Source organism: Spermophilus citellus, assembly GCF_964194105.1.
Source record: "Spermophilus citellus genome assembly, chromosome: 15".
NCBI classification, from domain to species: Eukaryota; Metazoa; Chordata; class Mammalia; order Rodentia; family Sciuridae; genus Spermophilus; species Spermophilus citellus.
Window position 1 is genome coordinate 83,524,945 of NC_138195.1, and position 23,586 is coordinate 83,548,530.

Consider the following 23,586-nt stretch of genomic DNA (forward strand, 5'->3'; position numbering starts at 1 on the left):
AAGGACGTCCTATCTCTCAGTAGTCCAGTCGGCCAAAGGATGAACCCACTGAGGAGGTCAGAGTCCTCATGTCCATCACTTCCCCAAACCTCCACCTCTGGACACGAGACTTGGGAGGACAATCCAGATCCAAACTGTAACAAAGTGATTACCTGTGCCACAGGCACGTGGAGTCTAAGAGGCACAGGAACTATCTGGAGCTAGATGAGAGGCGTTTGCCAGAGAGCCACAGAGGAGCTCTGAGAAGGGAAAGGGCAGCCCCCAAAGAGCCTAGAATAGACATAGCTGAACTTTAAAGTGACCTTGTGTGGTTAGCCAAATCCGATTCATTTCCACCATGCTTTTAAAAACAATCATACTCATGGAACTCATGAAAACATTGATAAAACAGGGAGCTCCTCTAGTCAGTCCACATAAAACAGTCATGTAAACCCAATATTGTATAGATATTAGTACTAAAATTGAAAAAAAATTTCAAGAGAAAAATGAAGATGTGAAGAAGTATCAAAATATCAGTACTTATTTCTATATCTGGTGTATATATAGAATATATTTAAATGTAAATTACCTTTGAACTAAAATGAGAAGTTAGGAATAGCATAATCACAGAAATGGTTATTAAAACCATCTGAAATTTCCTGTGTTCCACAGTATCAAATAATGATATGAAAATCTAAGTGGCTCACAGACGATGGTATAATACAGAGAGATTTTAGTAGACATTTTTGTAGTTTCACAAAAGGAGGTTCTTAAAGAATAGAAGGAGGTTTAGGTAATGCCATTATTTAATCAAAATGTCAAATACCAGCCATCACACACCAACCACCTGCTTTTTCAAGAAAAGGAAGCTAGGAACTAAAGGAGGTCTCTTAAAAAGAGATAGAAGAAGGATAAATGACAAAAAAAGTGGAAAATAATTATAGTCTAAAGAAGACGGGTGTAGGGTGTTGTTATAAAATACATTTATCTCAGAAATTTATATGTGAACTAAAGTGTACTAAAGAATAAAAACTTTGCTTTTCATATGTCAATCTATCACTGAGCCACACCCAGCCTTTTTTTTTTTTTTTCCAATTGTAAGACAGGGTCTCACTAAGTTGCTGAGGCTGGTCTGGAACTTGTAGTCCTCAGCCTGGAGTCACTGGAATTACAGATGTCATCACATCTCCTCTTAGAAATAAGCACTTTTTAGAGGATGAGGAGAGAGGCTCAAGTTACATTGAGTTTTAACATTAAGGTTTTCACATTCCTTTACAACTACCACCTCTGCATTTCTGGCTTGTACTCTATTGGAGTATAATAATTCATTCCTCAGTTACCTTCTAGTGGCAACTGTTCCCCATGCTTAGGGTTTGATTCTTAAAGGCATTGTTCAGGTGCTGAGAACAAGTAGCAGGTGCCACCTAAATACATCCAGTTTCAATCCCAGAAGAAACTTCTGGTATTAGTAAACTTCACATCATGTAGCAGTTGATTTTCTAAAGAGTTGTGTCAGAATTGTGAATCCCATCATTTTTAAATGGGTTATCTAAATTTAATAACCTTTTCCTAACTCTACATTTTCCAATATTATAAAATAAAAAAGGATTAACTGAAGTTGGATAATTGAGGGTTAATCAAAAATTCCTGTTTCAAGCCTAGGTGTGAATATGCTCCTTAAACATTTGTGAGCTCCCCTGCCTTCCAGATTGCTGGCTCACCTAGAAAGGCATGGTCAAGGTTAGACCAGCCCATTGAGGCTGCTGCTCACACATGACCCAGGACTGAAGGTTCAGAAGTTTTGGACCCTTCCTTGCACCCCTCTGAACCCAGCCCCATGCTCACCAGTTTCTTAACACTAACATTTGCTTGAAGAAATTCTGCACATATTCATAGTGAGTTTGACAGTGTCTGAGTTAGGGGATATATTTCTGTTGTAATACTTATCTTTGTTAACTGAGATTTGTGTGCTTTCGTGAAAAGATGGAATGAAGGGTAGGTTTGTACACAATCATTTAGCTAAAATCCAACATTGTTCAAGTTTTCTGAAGATAAATAGCTCATCAAAATTAAGTACACTTTAAAATAAAATAATGCAATCTTTTTACATATATAAATAAACAACCAGAATAATTTTCTTTCTCAAATGTCAGTAAGGATTATCTTTAGCAAAAACACTCCATCAGTATTGACTTTTTCAAGTTGACATATGTGACGATATAAGAACAGATTTTAAAAACTAATAAGAAAATAAGAAATAAGGTAACCTCTTCTTATAAAAAAGTAATGTGCAGAGGAAAAAAAACATAGAATAAGAGGAGAAGAATCTAAGCTTATTTCTACAGAAACAAAGATCTGATAGGATAAGGGAACTTAGAATTTTTAGCACAAGGAAAATATGCACAGTGAGGGGGCACATAAGTTATTCTCTTCCTCTCCTTAAGGATATCAGTGTTTCTTTATCCCACAGTGAAGGGAGAATATGAATTATTCCCAGGAATCCAACATAATGGATGAATTGCAAAATGCTTTTCCATTTTTTAAGATCATTCTGTTGTCGCAGTATTTCTATTTTTGTCTAAACCTTTACTTAGGGATTGAAGTGTTTCTAATGATAGTGAAGTAACTCTACTAAAGTGGTCCTACAAGTTAGTATGTTAATATCCTAATGTAACCCAGTAATTATATGTACCTATATTTTAAATATTTTTATTATAATATTTATTATATATAATATAAATATAAAAAATATTTTTATTATATATATAAAATATGATATACATATACAGGTAATACATACAGATGTATGCTGTAGGTCAAAATTTGAAATTACATTTCATTCAAAAATGATTAATAGTGTGAACATTTGTTAAGAATATTGTGATTACTGTTTTTAGTAATTTCCTTTGTATTTGCCTAGGAATATCTAAAGAACAAATTAAAATTGAAAAATGGGCAATAACATAGAAGGATCTTCCTTTGTCCTAAGAGTAGGAAGGGCCTTTCCAAGCAGTGAGTACATGTGGAATCAAAAAAATGATCTGTAAGGGTGGGGCTGTAGCTCAGTAATAGAGGACCTGCCTCACACCTGTGAGGCATTGGTTTGATCTTCAGCACCACATAAAAATAACTAAATTAAGATACTGTGTCCATCTACAACTTTAAAAAAATTTTAAAAAAGTTGATCTGTAGATTGCACTACATATAAAAGCAAGAGTTTTGTTCTTCAAAAAAAGTAAAATAACAAGCAGCAAATAAAAAAATATTTGTAATATGATTTATTTCTGTTGAATGTTTTTGTATCCAGATCTTTTCACAGTGATACAAATATTTGACAATATTGTGTTGTCTTGTCAAAAGAATCAGGGCAAAAAGTAGGCGTTGGGAACAATTTTAGTGCTGTTTTCAGGCTATTGTTTAAAAAAAAAAATCTAAGTTCTGCAGAAAGTTTGTCATGCTGTGATTCAGTGTGGTCTCCTCAGAGCTCCAACTACACTTGCAAAATGTTAGGGCCAAGTAGTGTGGGGCAGGAGGGACCAAAGTAATTTAAAAGCCAACTTAGTACTTGAATAATTCTAACTTTGGTGGTAGTTACAACAAAGAAAATGAAAATAATCCTTCTTCACTACCTGGCTCCATGGACCATTAGGAACCAAAATGTTTTTTCCTTTTTTGTTATACTAGAGAATTTCTAAGTTTTCTTCTAATGATAAAATTCTCTGGTCTATGAATATCCCCATTATTATCATCACATCTCATTTTGCTTAAAGAATGTTAAATCAGTAGTCTTTTATCTATATCTATCTTTTTGAGAAAGAGTGAAGAAAATTGAATTTAGTTCCTTCATGATTAATGCATTTGTCAGATTTTTTTTCTCAACAAAAGAAAATTAATTTATTTTGTTTTTTCATGAATGTAAATTAAAGCTCTACAAACTATTGTAGTAAACTTAACGTTCTTTTTCACAAATTAAAGCTAACCAACTTAGTGTTAATGAAAGGAACTATATTCAAACACAAATTCTAATAACTCTGGTAAAAAGAAAATCTCATACTTCATAAGATTTTCGTTACATAAAATTCATGTAACTTCAACAGAAAGTCATTAAAATATAATTTTCTACAGCAGAGCCTGTATTAATTACCTTGCATGAAAGTCTGAAGAGTTCCTTAATAAATGTCTGGTTCTGTGTGTCCCTGGAAAGGAGAATTGTGTATTGATTAGTTAATGATCTCAAATCAGGGGTCCCAGTTTCAGCTGGTGATGATTACTGTCTTTTCTTTTTCCTGGATTGAATATCCTGATCAAAAGCAGAGGTACAACGTTGTTTTTTTAAAAAAACAGGGAAATGTTTTGCTTCTACTTATATTGATAATGCAGAGAATGCCAAATATAAATTAAATTTGATATTTTGCAACAACTTGTTAATTCATATGGCTTAATCCTCTCTCTCTCTCTCTCTCTCTCTCTCTCTCTGTGTGTGTGTGTGTGTGTGTGTGTGTGTGTATGGAATACATCTTTATTAGTAAATGAGAATTTTAAGAATGATTTTATAAACATACTTTGTGAACCTGATTTTCTCACATTTTTAAGATGATTTATATGTACTACACTGGGATTATAAGAAACAACAACAAAAAAATATTTCCAAGTCCATTGAATCCTTGTGTCCTTTGACTAACTATTCACAAACTCCATTTGAAAACTTATTCTGAACAACATAAGAGAATAAAAACCATTATCTTCTCTTGCTTTCTGTACCACAATCACATTTATGCTTGGTTTTAACTCATTTCAGCAAAAGGAAATTTCAACTTTTTATATTGACTAAATGTAAACTGTAGTGGCTAATGTATACTCACATTTCAAATAGGAAAAATTCAGAGACACTATGTTTGATTACATTAATTTCTTATTAGGATTTAGAATTTTTATGTAATATTAAATGTTCCTTTTGTTTTTTTTTTAAAGAGAGAGTGAGAGAGGGGAGAGAAAGAGAGAGAATTTTTAATATTTATTTATTTATTTTTTAGTTCTCGGAGGACACAACATCTTTGTTGGTATGTGGTGCTGAGGATCGAACCCGGGCCGCACGCATGCCAGGCGAGCGCGCTACCACTTGAGCCACATCCCCAGCCCCTAAATGTTCCTTTTGTAATATTAAATTTTTCAATGTTTGTTAAATTCAGTACATTGGAGTTAATGCTCACTTAATTCTAGGACTAATCATTTCAACTTCAAAAGATAAATCTAAAGCATAAATCTTTTGACACGATTTATTTTTCATACTAAAAGTCATAAAAATTAATTAAATAATGAAATTAATGCTGACATTATCCAAAATCATCTTGGCTTATGTTCCTATGAACCAGAGAAATGTGAAGTAGGGAAGAACACACAGCCCGAGTAGATCAGAGTCCAGTTAGTGCATTTGCCTTGGATGTGGTCACTATAGAGTGAGAAAATTAACTGGTGGAGGGGGTTGTAGGCTTTTGGTGATGAACACGTGGAATATTTTTGCACCCACTTTTTGGTTTTATCTTGTCTGTCTGAACATCTTCTTTCAAAATGTCAGCAGTGATTAGATTACATTATGGGATAATTAATATGAACTTTTATCTGAAAGCTAATTTTGAGTAATACTAGAACAAAACATATGTCAATATGTTAATGATGGAAAGTTGAGCAGATTGCTTTTATATATTTTAAAATTTTTTATATATTTTCTCTTTTCAGTTCACCTTACTTTTGAAATGCCAATTCAATATAAATGTTTGAGAAAGGTTAAATGCCCTGTGAAAGACACACCATTTGAAGTCTGGTGCTATAGTTTCTAAATCCTTCTGTAGAATGTGGTATAGATTCTTGTGTATGAAAACACTGGCCCTTCCAGGAAGTGTGGGAGGCCTTTCCTCTGGGCCTGGGCTCTGGGCTGTGGCTGTGGCTGATAAGCCAAGTGCAGCTCACATTCGAATGCAGTGCTCCATGCTTTTCTTGTTGTGCTATGTCCCTTGCTTCCTTGTTTTAAGCAGGCCTTTCCCCCCAATTAGTTGAAGTTGCTAAGCAGCCTGTCACATCCCATGGTAATCCTAGGGATGTGCTGGACTTTTCCCTTCCCCAGAGGTTGACCCTGCCATGTTGAATCACGTGTCTAAATAAAGGCCGTGCTCAGAATTAGAATGAACAGCTCCTCTGGCGGGATCATAACCCTCCGGACATGACCTCACATACATGCTATGAAGGGGGGAGGCCACAACTGGATTCTGATTTGCACAGTTCAAGCAGCCACGCAGTTCAGCTACCTTCACTCCAATCATTGGGTTTGTTGGAATTAAAATTAGATTTGGAATATAATTGGTGGAGTTAATATATCCAGCTGAGCCCACGCCAGTCACACACGCAGTTCTATTCAAAGGCACAGCCACATTTCGTCTCCAGCAGCTCATTCAGTATTTTGTGCAGGTGACGTTACTTATCATCGCATATGCAGAGTGCTGTCATCATGAGCATCAGGACCTCCTTTTTGTGCGCTCTTTCCATTTCCGCAGACTACTCTGGTTTTCTAGGAATATTAGGTAGCCCTTTGGTGTTCTGGTGCATGGCACATGGTCAGCATTTTTATTCCTCCATCCACTTCTCAATTAGGTCTGACAAAGAAGTAAAAACAACTGGTTTGCTATTTCTAACTCTAGAAAATTAAATTGGAATAAAATGTAATTAGTTAAAATGGGTGCTAATTGCATTTGTTCTGATAATTCTGATCCAGATTTGTCAAAATGCTTTAAATATATATTTTTACAAAAAAGGACATAGACTTAAAATTACCAGTTGATTTTAAATAAGTTATGTCCTTTCGAGATCCCCATTTACATTGTTTTGGGGCAAGTTATAAATAACTTTATCAAAAAATTGTAATCTGTATTTCTCTAACATGAGAAATTTTGGATTGAATCTGATGAGATTATAATTTTTAACCTGTTCTTATGTTTAATGCCTCTAAAATGTAATAATAAGTTTGTTTTTCTTATTGGAAAAAAAAAAAACTTCCTCTAATTATGGGAACTCATCGACCACTGGGCTGAAAGTCAGAGGCAGCTGGGTGGTGAACTGGCCTCTCGCCCAGACCTCAGAGCAAGACTAATTTGAAACCCTTTATAGAACATAGCTCACAGCCTACAACCCAGAAGATCTCGCTCTAATCAACCATTGATCCCAAGAGGTTTCCTTTATTGACCTGAAAATAATTTTTTTTCATCTTCATGCCAGCTAAGGCACTTACAGAGAGTAGGTAGATGGCATCTACACTGAATATGCCTAATGAAGAGGGCAAAGTCTCCCTTCTCTTCCACAGATGACATTTTGGTTCTCTTCCCAGTGGCATCCTGTAATGACACATGATAATAAGAGTGCCTCTCTCCCTCCATCTCTTAACCCATTCCATCACCACTCTACGAAGAACCTGTGCTTAGCAAGGTGCCCCTTCTCAGACTCACTTGGCAAATCAGTTAGGTGGGCAGGGATTGTGGAAGCCAGGTAAGAGAATTCACTCCTGTCTGTAGATACCCAGGTGTGGATGCAGGGCAGTTGACCTCCCTGGATATGACATCAGAAAGTTCCAGTTACTCTAAAGTTGCTTCCCTCTATGATTTACCTGCCTGTGGAGTTTGAAAGTTTCACACCAATGCTGACTCTGTGACACTTCTCAATTTATAGTAGCTCAAAGGCCACTTTGATTATTCCCAAAGGCAAAGTAGAGCAAAAATGATACTTTTTTTTCCACTCAGGGAGGTCAGCATTTATGGGACAGACTCAGATTCTCAAAATTGTTTCAGAGAATGGAGGTTTCTTTTATACCAGCTCTATCAGATTAAAGAAGGTCAGTTAAACAAACTACTTCCCAAAAGTCCCTGTTTTGAATTACTGCATTGAATGTGAACTATCAGGGTCCTGGATCTCTTAGCAAATATCAGAGAAGGGTTTCAAGGCTGTTTTGAGAAACATACTGTCCAACTATACGGCCTTTTCCTTCTGCAAAGATTTATCAAGGATCAATGTGGCTATAGACACCTCTGTTTTTGTTAAAATGCCTTTGGCCTTTAAGTTATCTATAATAACTTTTAGGAAGGTCTAAGCAATTTAAAATAATATTAATGGAAAAACCATGATTCTCTATAGCATTTTTCCTTCCATTTTATCTAAATGGCTAGGAGTGAGGATTTGCATGATTTTACTTAGTTTTCTTCCCCCATTTTTGCCATAATCTGTGTTTATATAGAAGCCATAAATTTGCTTTACTAATGGAATTTGTTAAAATAATATTTTGACTTTGCAGAGATAGTTGTATTTTTCTGTTTATTTTAATGTTGAAACTTTTAAAATACTGCTATGAGCTTAGAGGAGCAAAAACATCATCTTGGAAAAGACTAAAATTCATTGCTTTAGTTGATAGCTTGCCTTTTAATATTCATTGTCGTATATCTGTGCTGGTCATATTGTAAGCCTTGTATCTGTCTCCTACACTCCCCCATATTCTCACAAAAAAGCTATAGAAAATAATGACACACTGCCACCAAAAACTGTTTAATCTTGACTTAAATTTGTAGTGTAATTTCTTGAAAATGGGTATCTAAGCTAAAAACAAAACAAACTAATAAAAAGCATGTGTGTCAGCTGTAATTTTGCCCAAATCTCCCAAGAAAGATAAGACCATGAAAGGTGAACTAATTTGTGTCTTGGGGAAGTGATCCTTTTAGGAGCTGGGGGGAGCTGGCGGTGGGAATTCCAAACATGGTTTAAAATACCACAGGCTTCTCCAAGGGCATCTGGGGAGAGCTGAGTTGCTAGGGCTTTTGACACCAAGCCAGGGTGGCAGCTGTTTTCGTATTTCGTCCATCTTGTTCAAACAGCCACAAATATTAAAACCTGTTCAGAGATGATGTGGACCAAGATCCTGAGCCAGAAGCATAATTATGTCATCTCTCTCTCTCTCTCTCTCTCTCTCTCTCTCTCTCTCTCTCTCTCTCTCTCCCCCCCCCTCTCTCTCTCTCTCTCAGTGTAGCCTGTCCTGTTCTTGGGAAGGGGCATCAACACTTTGGGAGTACAGTGGCACCTGCAGGATCATCTTACCTGGGTCACCCTCGTGGACACAATGAACCAGTCACACTGATGCCAAGGAGTGCCACGGTGTTCCCACCCCAGTCTGACTTATCCCCACCCTGCCCACTGAAACCAAGTACTAGATGAGAGAGATGGAAGGAGGCAGACTTGTATTTCCACATACTTTAGAGTAAAGGAGACCTGAGACTTCTCTTCAGGATCCAATCCCTCAGCAGCACACAGCTCCATGGCACCTTGCTCCATTCCCATTCAAGCAATATTGATCCAGCACCTGTCTTACTTGAGATAAATAAACATTGGGACCTGAGAGTAAATACTCCCTATTTTTTAGGTATTCTCAATCAAAAGGAATAGGCAGAGTTATAAAGATAAAAATCATGCTAAAACATAAAGAGTTAGAAAACTAAATTTATGTAAACACACACACACACACACCTGCGTATGCTCTATTAGGCTGCTCAGAAATTGCTGGAGCTAAGATCAGATCTCAGCCTCTTTGCTTTGAGACTCACAGCCAGTTTCTTGACCAGTATGGCTGACATCATAGAAACTTCACCTAAGTACAAACCATAGCTCATATTATCAGTACAGTTCTGGCTCTTGTAGAAAAATGTCCACTCCTTCCCAAATCCTTAACTAGTAAGACCGAGTGCACATTTCTAGCAAGTCCCTGACTTCACCACATGACAGCACATGTGACAGGGGACAACAGCCATGTCTGGGACCTTGCTGATGGCCTGCTATATAGAAGGGCAGCTGCAACTATAAGTTTGTAGACAGAAGTGACCTTAGAAGCCACCTACTCCAACTTCCTTCCAAGAGATGTCTCTCAAGGGATGCTCTGAATTTCAAATCAGGAAAAGTTTGGGAGCCACAAACTCTGCTGGCTTAGAGTTGCCATGAAATTGGGAGCTATTGCTGCAAACAGAAATAGGACCCACAGATTATAACCAGTTACTGCTGAGTCTTCCTACAGAGTCTGCAGCCAGTTTCAGTGGGGGTATCCCCACCACCCTAGTGTTCTGTCTTCTGCTCCAACAGTGACCTGCTTAGTTTTCCCTCCTCACTCTATTCTATCAAGGTGGACTCATCCACTCCAGGGCAGAGACTGCCAGATTCTTTCCCCACCCCTAGCAGAGAGGTGTTGCCAGGAAGCAACATTTGCTAATGGCATTGGAAGGGTGTTGTGGACTTTTCTGACCCAATGTGGTCTGAGGAGAGATACATCATTTCTACCCTCTCATCTCCCACCAGCTACCTATGTGTCAATGCTCAAAGCAACCTGGGTCAAAGATGACAGAAATATCATCAGTCTGCATCCTTGAATAACATATAGGCCAGAGTTGTGCCCCCTTCGCACACTCTGACACCAACCAGGAACACTTTGCATTGTGAAAAATGAACTTCTATTTTGTTAAGCCATGGAGATTTTAGGTTTTAACCTTTACACCAGCTAGCACTACCCCCACCTATGCAATTATAAAGTCTTCAGATCCCATCCATGCAGACAACTCCCAATTCTAGCCCTATGAGACAGACTTCATTCCAGAGGTTCACCCCTACATATCCAGTTAGATAGCCCCCATGATGTCCCTTAGGTCAGTTCTGGTTCTTGTAAAAGAATGTCCTAGAATGTTCTAGACTTGTTAAGTCTAGAACCAAACAACTGAGCCACTGCCTCCCAAACACCCTGGGTGTTCCTTTTCATCATATGATGGTGAGCACCAGGGTCTCAAGCCAGAAAACTGAGTTTCTCAGATTCCACCCTATTTTCATGCTCCATAGTAATCCTTTCCTAAACACCCACCTTGCACACCCCCTTCTCTCTCCTGATGGCTGCTTTCCCATCCAGTTTAATAACAGTAGCCTGGCTCCCTCCTCCCATTTTCTCCCATGCTACCGACAGGGGTTGTGTTTTTGAAATAAAAATCAGATCAGGACTCGACATGCCTTAAAGATTAAAACTCAATGTCCTGGTTTGGCATGTGAGGCCATCCTTTGGACCATTTTCTGCCCACCTCTCTGGCTTCTCTCTCACCATTTTCTCTTGTTGTTCTGCCCACAGCAAAGGTCCTGACATTTTCAAATACCTTTCCCTGCCGTGCTGTTGGACTTGTGCTCCTTCTACCCAGAACACACCATACCCTCACGCCAGGGCTTGACTCAGCTCAGAGATCATCTCCCTTGGGAATCTTCAATTTCTACAATCACATTTGAGCTGTTGCCCCTGTCTTTCTTTTCCTCCTACCTCATCCCTCCCTCACATAGTGTGTGACTGTGCAGTTCCTAGCAAATCTAGGAGCTCTTGCATCTTAGCCCTAGCTTAGTGTTCTTTAAGAACAACCAACTACAACTCTATCTGCGATATGCCCTCTGTGCATGCTCATGGATTTTACCAGTACTGTCATCCACTCCTATCTGCATACATTGATACAAAGTCCTAAGGCAACACCTGGTTTATTGTAGACTTTCAGCTAGTGTTGACAGAATTGGGTTTTTTTATTATTGTTGTTGTTGCTTTGATTACTATCATCATTAATTATTGCCTTTGACCATACTGATTCCACATCTCTTCTAGTTTTAGTTTTTCTTTTGGCTCAAATCCTGTAGTAGATTCTTGTGCTCAAGCCACAACTTTCCTCCCAGGACTGCAAAGTGAGCAGAGTGGGAGTCAAGGGCCCAGAGCCCTGGGTTGAGGTCCCCCCACACCCCCGACTGTGTGAGCTCCATGGATCACTCACTAGCTCTGTGCCTCGTTTTGGTCATCTGTGAAACTAGGACAAAAATAGCTTCCTGACCCACTTCAACAGAATAGTTATGAGGAAAAACCTAGATCATGGTAGAAAAGCATTTTTATTAACTCTGAAAAAAGTACAAAAGTAAATGATTGGTTGGTCATATTTCCAATAGCATAGACATTAAGTAATGCTTTCTCTATGGAATGTTGGGTCCTTATAGCTTTCAGCCATTCCCACATTCCTTAGAGAGTGGGCAACTGACGTAAGTGCTATATGTCTTCATGGGCACATCCTCAAATTTTTATCCCAGGCATCGAAATAACTTGGCCTGGAGAACTGAACATGGTGTCACCATCCTGACAAGGCTGCCTGCATTGATATTGTCTTCGGGTCTCTGAGTCCATCTTTCTATCAATTCCCCCTTATTTGACATTCGCCCCACAATAGCCACACTGGTTTTGGAATGAGTAAATGGATGAATGCTACTCCAGGATACAGTAAAATTTTCCGGTGCTCAGGTTTTTGTTTATTTGCTTTCTATTTGGCTTTACCCTCTTACATGACAACATGAGGATGGTGATATGATGAGGGTGTGGTGGGGAAGGACAGGAACTGACATTTTGACCTCTTATGTGCCTGGCACTTATCTAAGCCTTTTACATTTAATCTTCACCATTACTTGGTCCAAAGAACACTTGTGCTTGTCACCCTATACTGTAAGCTCCATGAGGGACAGAATCATTTATATCTTATCTGTCCTTAGGGACAAGAACAGTAGCCTGGCATATAGTCAGCACCTAAGAAATAGTTGTTGAATGAAGCAATTTGCTCTTCAAATGACTTTGATCTTTAGGACTTTGGAGTTTTCTGGGTACTTGTAATCCACTAAGTACCTAATTTTCTATAATATTTTATAAAATGCTTTCTCATACATAACTTCATTTAATGTAAAGCAACCAATGACATTTTATCACTAGAAACACTAAAATACAATTTTCTGCCAAATGAAACTAAAGTATGGACATCATTGTGTATTACAAGAGTCCAGTTTCTTCAATGAATGATAAACACTTAAATTAATTCAAATTAAGGATGACTAGGGTTTAAAAGAAAGAATTATCATATATTAGAACTGTTGGTTTTTACTGAAAGAAGAAAATACTAGAATAAATTGCCCCATTCTGCTTAAAAAGAGGGAATTCTCAGTTGAGTGCCAAATTTATATACCAATGTGGAAAGGTAGCTGCAAGGCTGATTCTTTGAGTTTCTAAAGGAAAAGAAAAATGAAAAAAATATTTCAAACAAACCACATAAAATTTCTTAGTATGTAATTAAAACTAGAACTGATGAAATCTAAAAGAAGCTTAATTTGCTAGCAGCCATGAGGATTTTCATTTCACAATGACTTGAGACAGTAATGGCCATGATCTACTTTGCATGTCCTAACCAATGGGGGAAGAGTTCCTATTCGAGAGTGTTCAGCAACATCACAGGAAATGGTAGATCAGGGGCCTGTGGTGCTAGGATAGGATTACAGTTTCTGCAACTTGAAGAGCATGTCTTTAAATGAAATTCTAAAATATTATGATGGGTTGAAGGCCAAGTACAACTTTATAACCAAAATATGATGATTCTTTGTATTTAAACACTGGCATCTGCAGCCGTCATTGGTTTTAAGTAGGTTTTTAAGTAGGTTAGGGGAAGCATTTCCTAAAACTCTCAGACAAATATGACTAGTCCATTTGTCATTTTGGTGTCTTCAGCACATGAAGCATTTCAATTTTTATCCAACAATGTAACCTTTGGAGTTTTGCCTAATAATGACTTCAGTTGTGCTGGCCTTCCAACAGATAAATTGAAATAGAAATGCGTATTTTCTAATTATGCATCTAGACCTCGCTGTATATTGGCAAGGGTGGCCACACTGAATGTTAAATGAAGTCTGCACAATAGCGAGAGTCTGTGTGACATCAAAGTTTCCCAAAGTCACTTTCTTAATCATGTGAAGGATAGCCAGGACTCCGATCAGTAGTATGTGGCTATATACAATCAGAGGAAAAACATTTAAACATCCCAGCATGGTATTTCCATTTAAATCTGATTACAGTGAAATAAAACTGTAGCCATTAAAGGTTTAGAAGAACTACAAATACAAGCAGTAAAAGAAGACAGATAGTAAATGAGGTAGTAAAACATTTCAGCAGGGCAAACAGTTTATAGCACTCATTCAGTCTTCGAGTCGCAGACTGTGCAATTCACCACAGACCCCGCACCGTTCCCTGAACTCCACTTAAACCTGCAATTAACCTTTCACGCCTAATGAAGCTGTTTTCCTGGAAAATTAAAATATATAGTGGTGCCTGCTTTTGCAGAGACTTGGGAGGAGAGCATTTCAAAACCAATGACTTCTCTAAGGCTTTTGTTCAAAAGTAAAATGGAAGTGCTATGTTTGTATAGAAAGCAGGAATGTTCTTTCCAAGGCAGTTTCATTTGATGTGCAGTATTTTATTACTGTACTTATTAATTGTTCTGCATAATTGTAAAAAAACCACACATCAGTAATTTTATGATTAGATTGTTATTGCTAGAGTCTACTATTACTCTTTCACTTCCATTAGGGAGAACCAGAGTTTTACTAATAAGAACTAAATTCCTGATGTTTTTCCTTGGTGGTTTTTGTTGTAAATTTAGCAATTGAAAAAGATGTATTTACCATTTAAATATTTAGCTGTTAGTCATTTATGTTTTTTCTCTTTAGAGCCTATTTGCACCTGTTCAAAGAGATAACAAGTTCTTAAATTTTAGGAGGCAAATGTTGTTTTTCTTTAAGACTGTGAGTAATGGTCTGATTTGAGTTTGCATTGTTCTACCTATTTACAAAATAGTTGTGGTGACTTTTGGCAACCAACCTATGACTACTGACTTGTGCCCATTTGCTGAAGGCAATTCTGGTGGTTCCAAGGGGACCTGCTTCCTTCACAGTTCACCTGCCCTGGGTGACCTAGAGCAGCCACCTGCATTGACAAAGACCAGTTTGACACCCCAAGAGGCCATGGAAGATGGAATAGGAAATAGAAGATGGACTTTCTTTCTTACGTGGTTTACACTTCATATTTAAATAATCTAAATGTCACAGTGTCTGGTATTTAAGAATTAAAGGTACAAAGAGGTAAAGTTTATAATAAATTTTTAAGCCCCAGCATTTTTATTGAATCTACCGGTATATTTTGATGTAAATTCTGCTAGCCCGCAGCGTCTGTGCATCATCTTGACATGGTAAATGAAATTCCTTTAGTCCGCCAGTCTAAAATAATGAATTGTTCCCCCAGTTAATTGTATTGCTTTGATAACAAGGAACTATGCTAGGCCTAGCGAACACAATAAGTGGATTTCATCAGATGATTTGTGTGACGTTTTGAAAAATGATCTTCAGGAGTGACCTGATTTTAATGGAACTCTCGCGGCCTCAGCACGCGCCACTGCGCAGGATCTGGCTGGGACCAAGCGCCTCCTCCCAGGGCACAAGGCGCTCCTCTGGCCTGGAAGACCTCCCGTGGGGAAAGCTCCTTGGGACGTCTAGCCGGAGAGAAAGAGCGCACCTCAAGGGGCACCAGATGAAACTACTTCTAGGTTGCTTTTATTTTATCGATATGTATCTTTTTGAAAAATCCAGGAAAGACCTTAAGTTGCCCTTATCTCTTCATTGCCAGTGTGGAAATAAACCAAGACCAACACAATGGAAACAAGCAAAAGCTATTTATTAGGAGCTTGTTATAGAGAGGGAGTGAGCCACCATCGCTTGTGTTTTGGCAAACACTTGAGGTCAGACAGAGGCTTGGGAAAGCTTTCAGAGAAGCAGGCAAGCCCCAGGTGGGTCGAGATTGGAGCACCTGGCTCTGGGGAGCTGGAGGCAGGTTAACTGCAAGTGGAGCCTTCTGCTCATTTGGTTAGGTGTGCATTTCCCTCCCTCTGGTTGTCCTAAATTGGAAGTAAGGACAAATTAGGGATGTCAATTATAAATCAAGTGCAAGCCATCTGGACCCCCCCCCCCCACCCTTACCAGGGTTATTGTTTGACTTCATGGATTGTTACTAGAGATAGCAGTTTGAACTCCTACTGGTCTGACTTATAGCAGGCTGGCTTCCTGGGATGGTCATTGTAGATAATGGGTTGGTTTTCTGAGCATGTCACTGCTGACTGGTCAGAACTCTGTTGTTTTATATAGTCTTGCCATTATCTGTATGTTCAGTCTCTTCCCCACATAGAGTTCAGTTAGGGATTTGGGGAGGGAATATTATCTGTTTTAAAGAGCTACTAACTTGACTTTAAATCAATTAAGAAAATTAGATTCCTTACAATAACAGAGTGTGCTGAGAGCAGTGGCAGAAATGACTTCCTCCCCCTCCCCCTGAGTTCTGCCCACACTTTGCAGTTGGGGAGGACAGGAACCTTGATTCTTGTAACTATGTCCTCCTGTAGGACGAAAGAGGATCTGGGAACTTCTTGATTGTTCTAGTTATTTTCTGTCTTTGTAAAGTTCATCATGTTTTAAACATGAAAATATGCAAAAATAGTAACAAAAAATTTATCCTCAAGTTGACATTCTAGGTAAGTACACACACAATGTGGTTAGTAGGATTATTGTGTCGTTCATCATTAAATTACAAGATTTATAAGGAAGGATAACTCATGGTGGGTTACAAACTGATCTAGTAAAGCACTCAAGCTTAAATCTGAATGAAATTGTCATTTGACCCATCAAAAAGATAAGACCTGAGCAAGTGGGTAGGGAGTCCTCTGTGAAGGCACAGGGTGGACATTCACATACCACTTATATCCATTTATTCAGAACCTGAAAATGTGGTTGGTTGTCCCATTTTCACAGGGAAAAGATAAAAAGCTGTCAAACAAAAAAAATCAGCATGATTTGCAATTTTATTTGTAAATTAAGAACTGAAATATGGTTTATGACTTCTGATTTTTCAGCTGAATGTGTCTCCAAGCTTCAGAATCATTAGTAAACCCAGGACATGTTGTGAGAGACACTACTTTAATTAGGCTTTGGACTTCGTATACCCTGAAATACACAGATACTGTGACAGCCTTGAATTAGCATAGAATTTCCTGTTTTGGCAACTCAAAACTGTTTACTCCTCTCTGGCTCTGTATCTTCTGTCAGGAAAACAACATTTGCTGCCATATGTAAATGGAAAAGTATCTTTCAGAGCTTCTTTGGCCCAGGTCATGCAATAGTTTAATGAATAAAATGATTTCATCTTTGGATGTTGTGATCATTGAAATTAGTGTAAGTGGTCTCTGTGCCCATTAAAGGAAACATACATTATTTGTCACATTTGGCTGTCTCTGCGTAAAATGGTGCCAGGAACGAAAGAGCAGGAAGCTGTAAGTTATGACAGAAGTATGCCAGGAGAGCTGGAGAAACTTAAGGTCTGCCTGAACTGAACTTTCAGTTAGCACAAACACAGTCTGTGATTTTTAAAAAATTAATGTCCTTCACCTCCATTTTATAGAGCATAATTAATGTCCTTCACCTCACCATATTAATTTAAACTTGGAACCTGTGCTACCTCTAAGTATTTCAGGATAATATTTAATATCCTAGAAAAGTAAGCCACTCCACAGCAGGCCTTAAAAGGTAAATGTATACAATTATTAGGCTAGCCACCAATCATTATTAATTTTGTGAAACCTTCCCTCTGACACCATAAATTTCTCCTTCTCCCCCAATACCTTCTCTTTTGTTTCCAAATGTACTTGAGTCTACCTTTTCCTTTTAAAAGAACATGTGCTCATATAATCACATGCATCATCACATCATATCACTTGGGCTTGTTGCTTCTGCCAAGAAGATATGCCTGTATGTCTCTGTCCTTTGCTGAGCATCTTAAACGAGGGACTTAATGTCTGCTGGCTACACTTCCTCCCACCCCGTGCCCTGCTCTACTGTCAGGCTTCCTTCCTCAGGAATGAAAATGGCACAAAGATCACTAGGGTCTTCTTTGAGGCATCTTAACAGCCTGTCATCTGCAGGCCTTAGCCTGCTGGCCCAATGTGACATGTTTTTGTAGACTTCTTGATCTCTGCCCTCCCGACTTCCCTGACACCTGGGCTAGGCTGTATGACCTTCCTCTCTGTTGGCATTTCTTTCTATTCATAAATCTCTGGAGTTTTGTTCTTGCCAGATCATATTTGAAGCTTACATAGAATAAATTGACCTACAGGGATAAAATAATTCAGTGACATCTTCTGTGGGGTTAGATCCTAAACAGAAGTCTTCATCTAAGAGCAACAGGTGGAGATGATGGCCGTGAGGGCTTGGGGTGGGTCAGCTCACTTGGAAGTCAAGCCTCCAAGACCTTGGAGAAAGAGAATGAGTCAGAAGTTCCTCAGTGAGCACTTCTTAGACAAGCCTAAGCAGCCTGGCCCTGTGATGTAGGATGGTGATTTGAGATATTTTGTTTTAGTCAAGAATGATGGGAATCGACAGAAACTGAAGTGGTTCACTTGTAGCTACGCTAAGGCAGGGTCCGCCGTTGAATCATTGCTTGTGTAAGTTTAGTAAAGTCTATTGTCTCCCAGTCTCTAACTGAATGTTCCTGTCAATCAATGAGCAAACAAAGTAACAATTATTTACTATAACAACACAATGTTTTTTTAGAATTGCCTATGATAGCTGAAGACCCATTTTGGATCATATTCTGCCAATAATACCCACAGTCCTTTTCTAAGAGATTTATCAACTAAACTTCAACAGGTGGTCTTTCTTCCAAGTCCATTTGTGCATAGCATAGCTCTGCCCTCGGGGTGCTTTTTTGTTAAAAACAGTTTAAAAGAATGAAATGGCAAGCCACTCAATGGGAAAAAATATTTGCAAAACCTTATCAGGTAAAAGACTAGCATCCAAAATGTACACAGAACTTTAAAACTCAACAATAAGAAAACAACCCAATTAAAAGTGATCAAAAGACATGAACAGATACCTCACGACAGAAGGTAAACAAATGGTAAATAAATACATCAAAATATGCTCAGCATCATATATCATTAGTAATTTCAGATTAAAACAACCATGACACACTGCTACACATCTATTAGAATTGCTTAAATTCAAAATGAAGACAATAGCAAATGCTGGTGAAGATGTGGAGCAACAGGAACTCTCCTTATTGCTGAATGTAAAAAGGTACAGCCACTCTGAAAGACAATTTGGTAGTTTCTTACAAAGTTATAGGCTTCCCATGTGATCTAGCAGTAGCACACCTAGGTATTTATGAATTGAAAACTTATGCCCACCTAAAACCTGCACACAGACGTTTATAACAGCTTTATTCTTAACTGCCAAAACTTGGAAGTAAGAACAATTAAGATGCCCTTCAATAGGGGAAAGGACAAACAAATCAGGGTACATCCATATAACAGAGTATTATTCATTGTAAAAGAAAATGAGCTATCATTTCCCCAAAAGATATGGAAGTACCTGAAATGTGTTTACTCAGCTTTCTTTCCCTATAACAAAATACCTGAGGTAATGAAATTATAAAGGGAAAAGGTTTATTTTGGCTCATAGTTTGTTTGGGAGGCTCTAGTCCATGATCAGGCAGACTTCAGACCTGTGGTGGATGCTGCATGGCAATGGCAGGGAGCACTTCATGGAGCAACCTGCTCATCTCATGGCCAGGAACCAGGAGAAAGGGGCCAGGGTCCCACAGTCCCCTTCAGTGAAGTCCTCTAGTGACCTAAGGACCTCCGACTAGGCCTCACCTCCTGAAGAGTCCACTGCTTCACAGAAGCACTACGCTGGGGACTAACCCTTTAACAACGGGCCTTTGGGGACATTCAATATTCGAACTATAGAAGGTGCATAGTTTTAAGTGAAAGAAACCAATCTGAAAGGCCACACTGTCGGATTCCAACTATGTACCACCCAGGAAAGGGAAAAACTGTCAAGACTTTAAGCGAAGATCAGTAGCTGCTGGAGGCTTTGAGGAAGAGTATGATGATTCAGTGAAGCACTGGGGATTTTTAGGGCAGTGAAACTTTTCTGTGGGATGCTGTATTGGGGGACACATGACAGTGGGCATTTCTCAAAACCCACAGAACTGCACAGCACAAAGGGTAAACCAAAAAGTCAACTGTGGACTTCAGTTGATAATCATGTATCAATATTGATTCAGTTTTTCTATAAACCTAAAACTGCTCCAGGTTTTTAAAAATCTTTGTATGAACTTTGTAAAACAAAAAAAAAATATCTATATCAACAGTGAGAATTATTCATACATCCAGAGCTAATGTGTTCAGGCACAAAGACGAGGGTGTGGGAGCACCACTGGTCATGATGTTGGTCAAACACTGAACTTGACTGTCCAGAGTCAGAGTCAACTAATGTTGTTAGATCCTTGTGGTCCAAGTGTGAAGTGCACATGACCAAGTTAAGCAATATTTTAGAAAACAGAAAAATACTTGATGGCAAATGATCAGGAAGACATTTCATAACTAACATAAAACAAGAGTGAACAGGACCCTGGGCTACAGGGCTTGCCATTCAGAAATGGGGAAGCAAGCATTTAAATATCCTTCTCCTTCCCTTCCAGGTCTTGCTATTGCCAGTGCCCTGATAGATATTTCACAGCAGAAGCCTTCAGATAATAAAGACAAGACTTCAGGGGTCCGAAATCGAAAACACCTCTCCACACGTCAAGGAACTTGTGTCTGAGAAATGGAAACCACTCCTGCATATTCTACACTGATTTTCTTCACAACTGGCTTCCGTTAAAGCTGTCCTTTGGCCTCAGGTTTTATGGAGGCCAATCTTTGTAGGATCCAGGGCCCAAGTGCAGTTCCCTCTAAGTGGGCAATGTCCCAAGTGGCCAAAGAATGTTCACAAGTTTTATAAAAGTAACAGTATTGGTGGTCACAGGTGATAGGGTCAGTTTTTATGACTGTTAGGCTTATCATAGCTGATGTTAAATTACTCTGGAAAAAGATGTATATTGTTTCTTAATGCAGATGAAAAATATGTAATTCATATAAATCAACTGTTTATATCCCAAGACTTTAAAGAAAGACATTTTATAATGCCCGAATGATGAGAATTGTACAGTTTTTGCCTCAGAAGCAAACTTAGGTCACTTGTATATGAACAGGAAATGAACAAATCACAATGACTTTAAATGCTGTTTTATCTTGTAAATGTGAAAGCAAGTTTTTGATTTAGTAGCATGTAGGTAAGATATTTAAATATTTCACACGACCATATCATGTTCAAACTCAATTTGAGAACATAACAGTCTTCCACCTACCTGGAATGCAGACCAGAATGAACCGTCTGGATGTGTATGTGCAACTTCACAGGAGGTTTATTAGAATTCTGAGTGTAGAGGACATTCCTGTCGTCCATGCCAACTGCCTAAGTCATTATCAGAGCTGATAGAGCATGGAAAAGCCTGTCCAGCAATCAATTTTTCCCCTCCTTCCAAAAACAGCCTCTGATACCACAATCTGAGGAGATTGAAATTTAGTGTGCAAGCTTCTGCTCCAGTATGGTAATTTTCTAATTGCTTAGGAATCATTGGATCCGACCTAAATGATCTATCTGCATTTTTATAAGAACGTGTCATTTTCTTTGGGCCTTCCTCTTCTAGCTGCTAGATTTTATTTATCATTTACAAATATTATGAAATGCATTTTGAGATGACACCCCCAAATCCTTTCTGCCAGCCATTTCACATAGCATATACAAAGAGAAGAGCATCGCTGGGCAGGCCTCAGCAGACCCCTGTTTCTAACATGAACACACCGGTGTCATGGGAGTGAGTCTACAGTTCAAAATTAAGTCCACTGTTGGCCACGCGCAGCACATTCTTAATGATTCAAGATTCTGAATTATGGCAGAAAGAAAACTTAAAATAAAACAGATTTTATTTTGGAACATAGAATCATTTGTGTCCTAATACTGACAACAGTTCATTAAGCTCTGTAGCGTTAACAGATCCAATTTGGATTTGCAGTTTTTGACTTTGGGGTGACTACAGAATATATAAGAAAAATGACAGAAATATCCAAAGCTGCTGTATACAACTTAGTTTTGTTTAACAGGAAAGTCACTCAAATCTAATTGATGTTTAGTACTATATATGTACTCTTCATGTTCTTTGGATTTCTGGAAGGTAATGACACTTTACAGTTAATGCCTAGTTAATTGCATGCCATGGATGTACAGTAGCGGAATACGACCCTATTGTGAAATTAAATGTCTATTTCAGATGCCATTTATACATAGCTTAATTTGATGAGGATTGAATGTAATATATAACAGGAATGATCATATAATATGTAGTTGCATCTTATAAAAGATTGCTAGGTTGCATCTAACCATGACTGTCATTATTTTGATAATTAGGCACTTATGAATTATAGTATCTATTCCTTATGTTGGCATGATAATTTTGCTATTTTCCACGCATTAAAAGTAATGCAAATTCTTAGACTAATTTTAGTAATTTTATCTATAGCCTGTGGGGGGTTTGGGGGCAAGGGGCGGGCTGGTTGATTCACTTCCCTATGATATTTTCTCTCTCAAAAAACAGTGGACTAAGTTTGTAAATGTCTCCTAAAACAAACAAACAAACAAATTATCCGCCTTTTTTTTTGGACCCTTTAAATGTTGATTTTTTTCATTTAAAAATAAATTGACAAAACTGGTGATTACAAAGCTATAATCATTTTAAAATAAAGCAGTTGCCCAATTTGTTTTGCTTGCTCACAATTGTCACTAAAGAAAGCTTACAGAATGAAAATACAAAAATATACAGACATACATAAAATCTATCTCAGCTCTATTTTTTAGGAAGTCTAAGCAGATGGTATTACCATGAAAAAACTGTCAAGTTTCACCCACCTTGAGACCCATCTCTACAAACTTGAATTTTGGATAATTATGGGAAATGATGCAATACTAAAGTCATCCTGTACCTTTCTGGACCAAACATTGCTAACTCCAAGGCCAATCATGAAGGTATTCTCAATGTATCAAAGCTTTTCACAGGTAATAAAATTCTTTGCCCTCAGGTGAAATGGATCTAATAGACATCAAGGATCAAGAATAATCACTGGTCTATGGCTTACTCTAGACCCCCAATCCCCACATCCCAAATACTCAACTTTGGATGTCTTCATTTAAAAAATATCAAACCACACATATGTTTTCTGAAAAGTTAGCACTTAAATTGACTATTTCTCTTGAAAACTTACTTTGATGGAATTCTGAATATTTCAGTAAAGAAGGACTTTGAAACATTCTTTAGATTTTAGAATTTCTTATTCTGCCAAGCATGAAAATATTTGGTTAAATAGATGAAGTGTCTAGGGACACTTTGTGGACAACTGGAACATTTTTGTTAAAAAATAATCTGCTTGGGCTTAAGTTTGATTTAATACATTTTGGGAGAATTAAGAATCTCACAATTGCTTTAAATGAGTGAAAAGTTATCTTTAGTGAGACACAGAGGAGAAATCTAGATGACATATACTACAGTATTCTGCTTAATAGGAAAACTTCAAGTAAGACATCTTTAAATATGTAATTGATGCTTGCTGTACTTCCCAATACTTCTTTTCTGTTGGTGTCAGTAAGATAGAGGTGACCGACTCTAGTCCATGCCATGGGGTCATCTAGAGAGCAAGCTGATGGATAGGCTGGAGCCCAGATGCTGGGACCAGCCTTAAAGTGTGT

At 38.1% G+C, this 23,586-nt stretch overlaps 1 protein-coding gene across 1 annotated transcript in view; it reads left to right on the forward strand.

Moving 5' to 3' along the window:
- ATRNL1 (attractin like 1) overlaps positions 1-22,352 on the forward strand; it is a 716,619-nt gene extending 694,267 nt beyond the window's left edge. Inside the window, exon 29 of the mRNA XM_081268108.1 lies at positions 20,447-22,352. Within this exon, the coding sequence (XP_081124234.1) occupies positions 20,447-20,568 (122 nt within the window). The 3' untranslated portion in view covers positions 20,569-22,352. The remainder of the gene's footprint in view (positions 1-20,446) is intronic.
- The last annotated feature ends 1,234 nt before the right edge of the window (positions 22,353-23,586 follow it).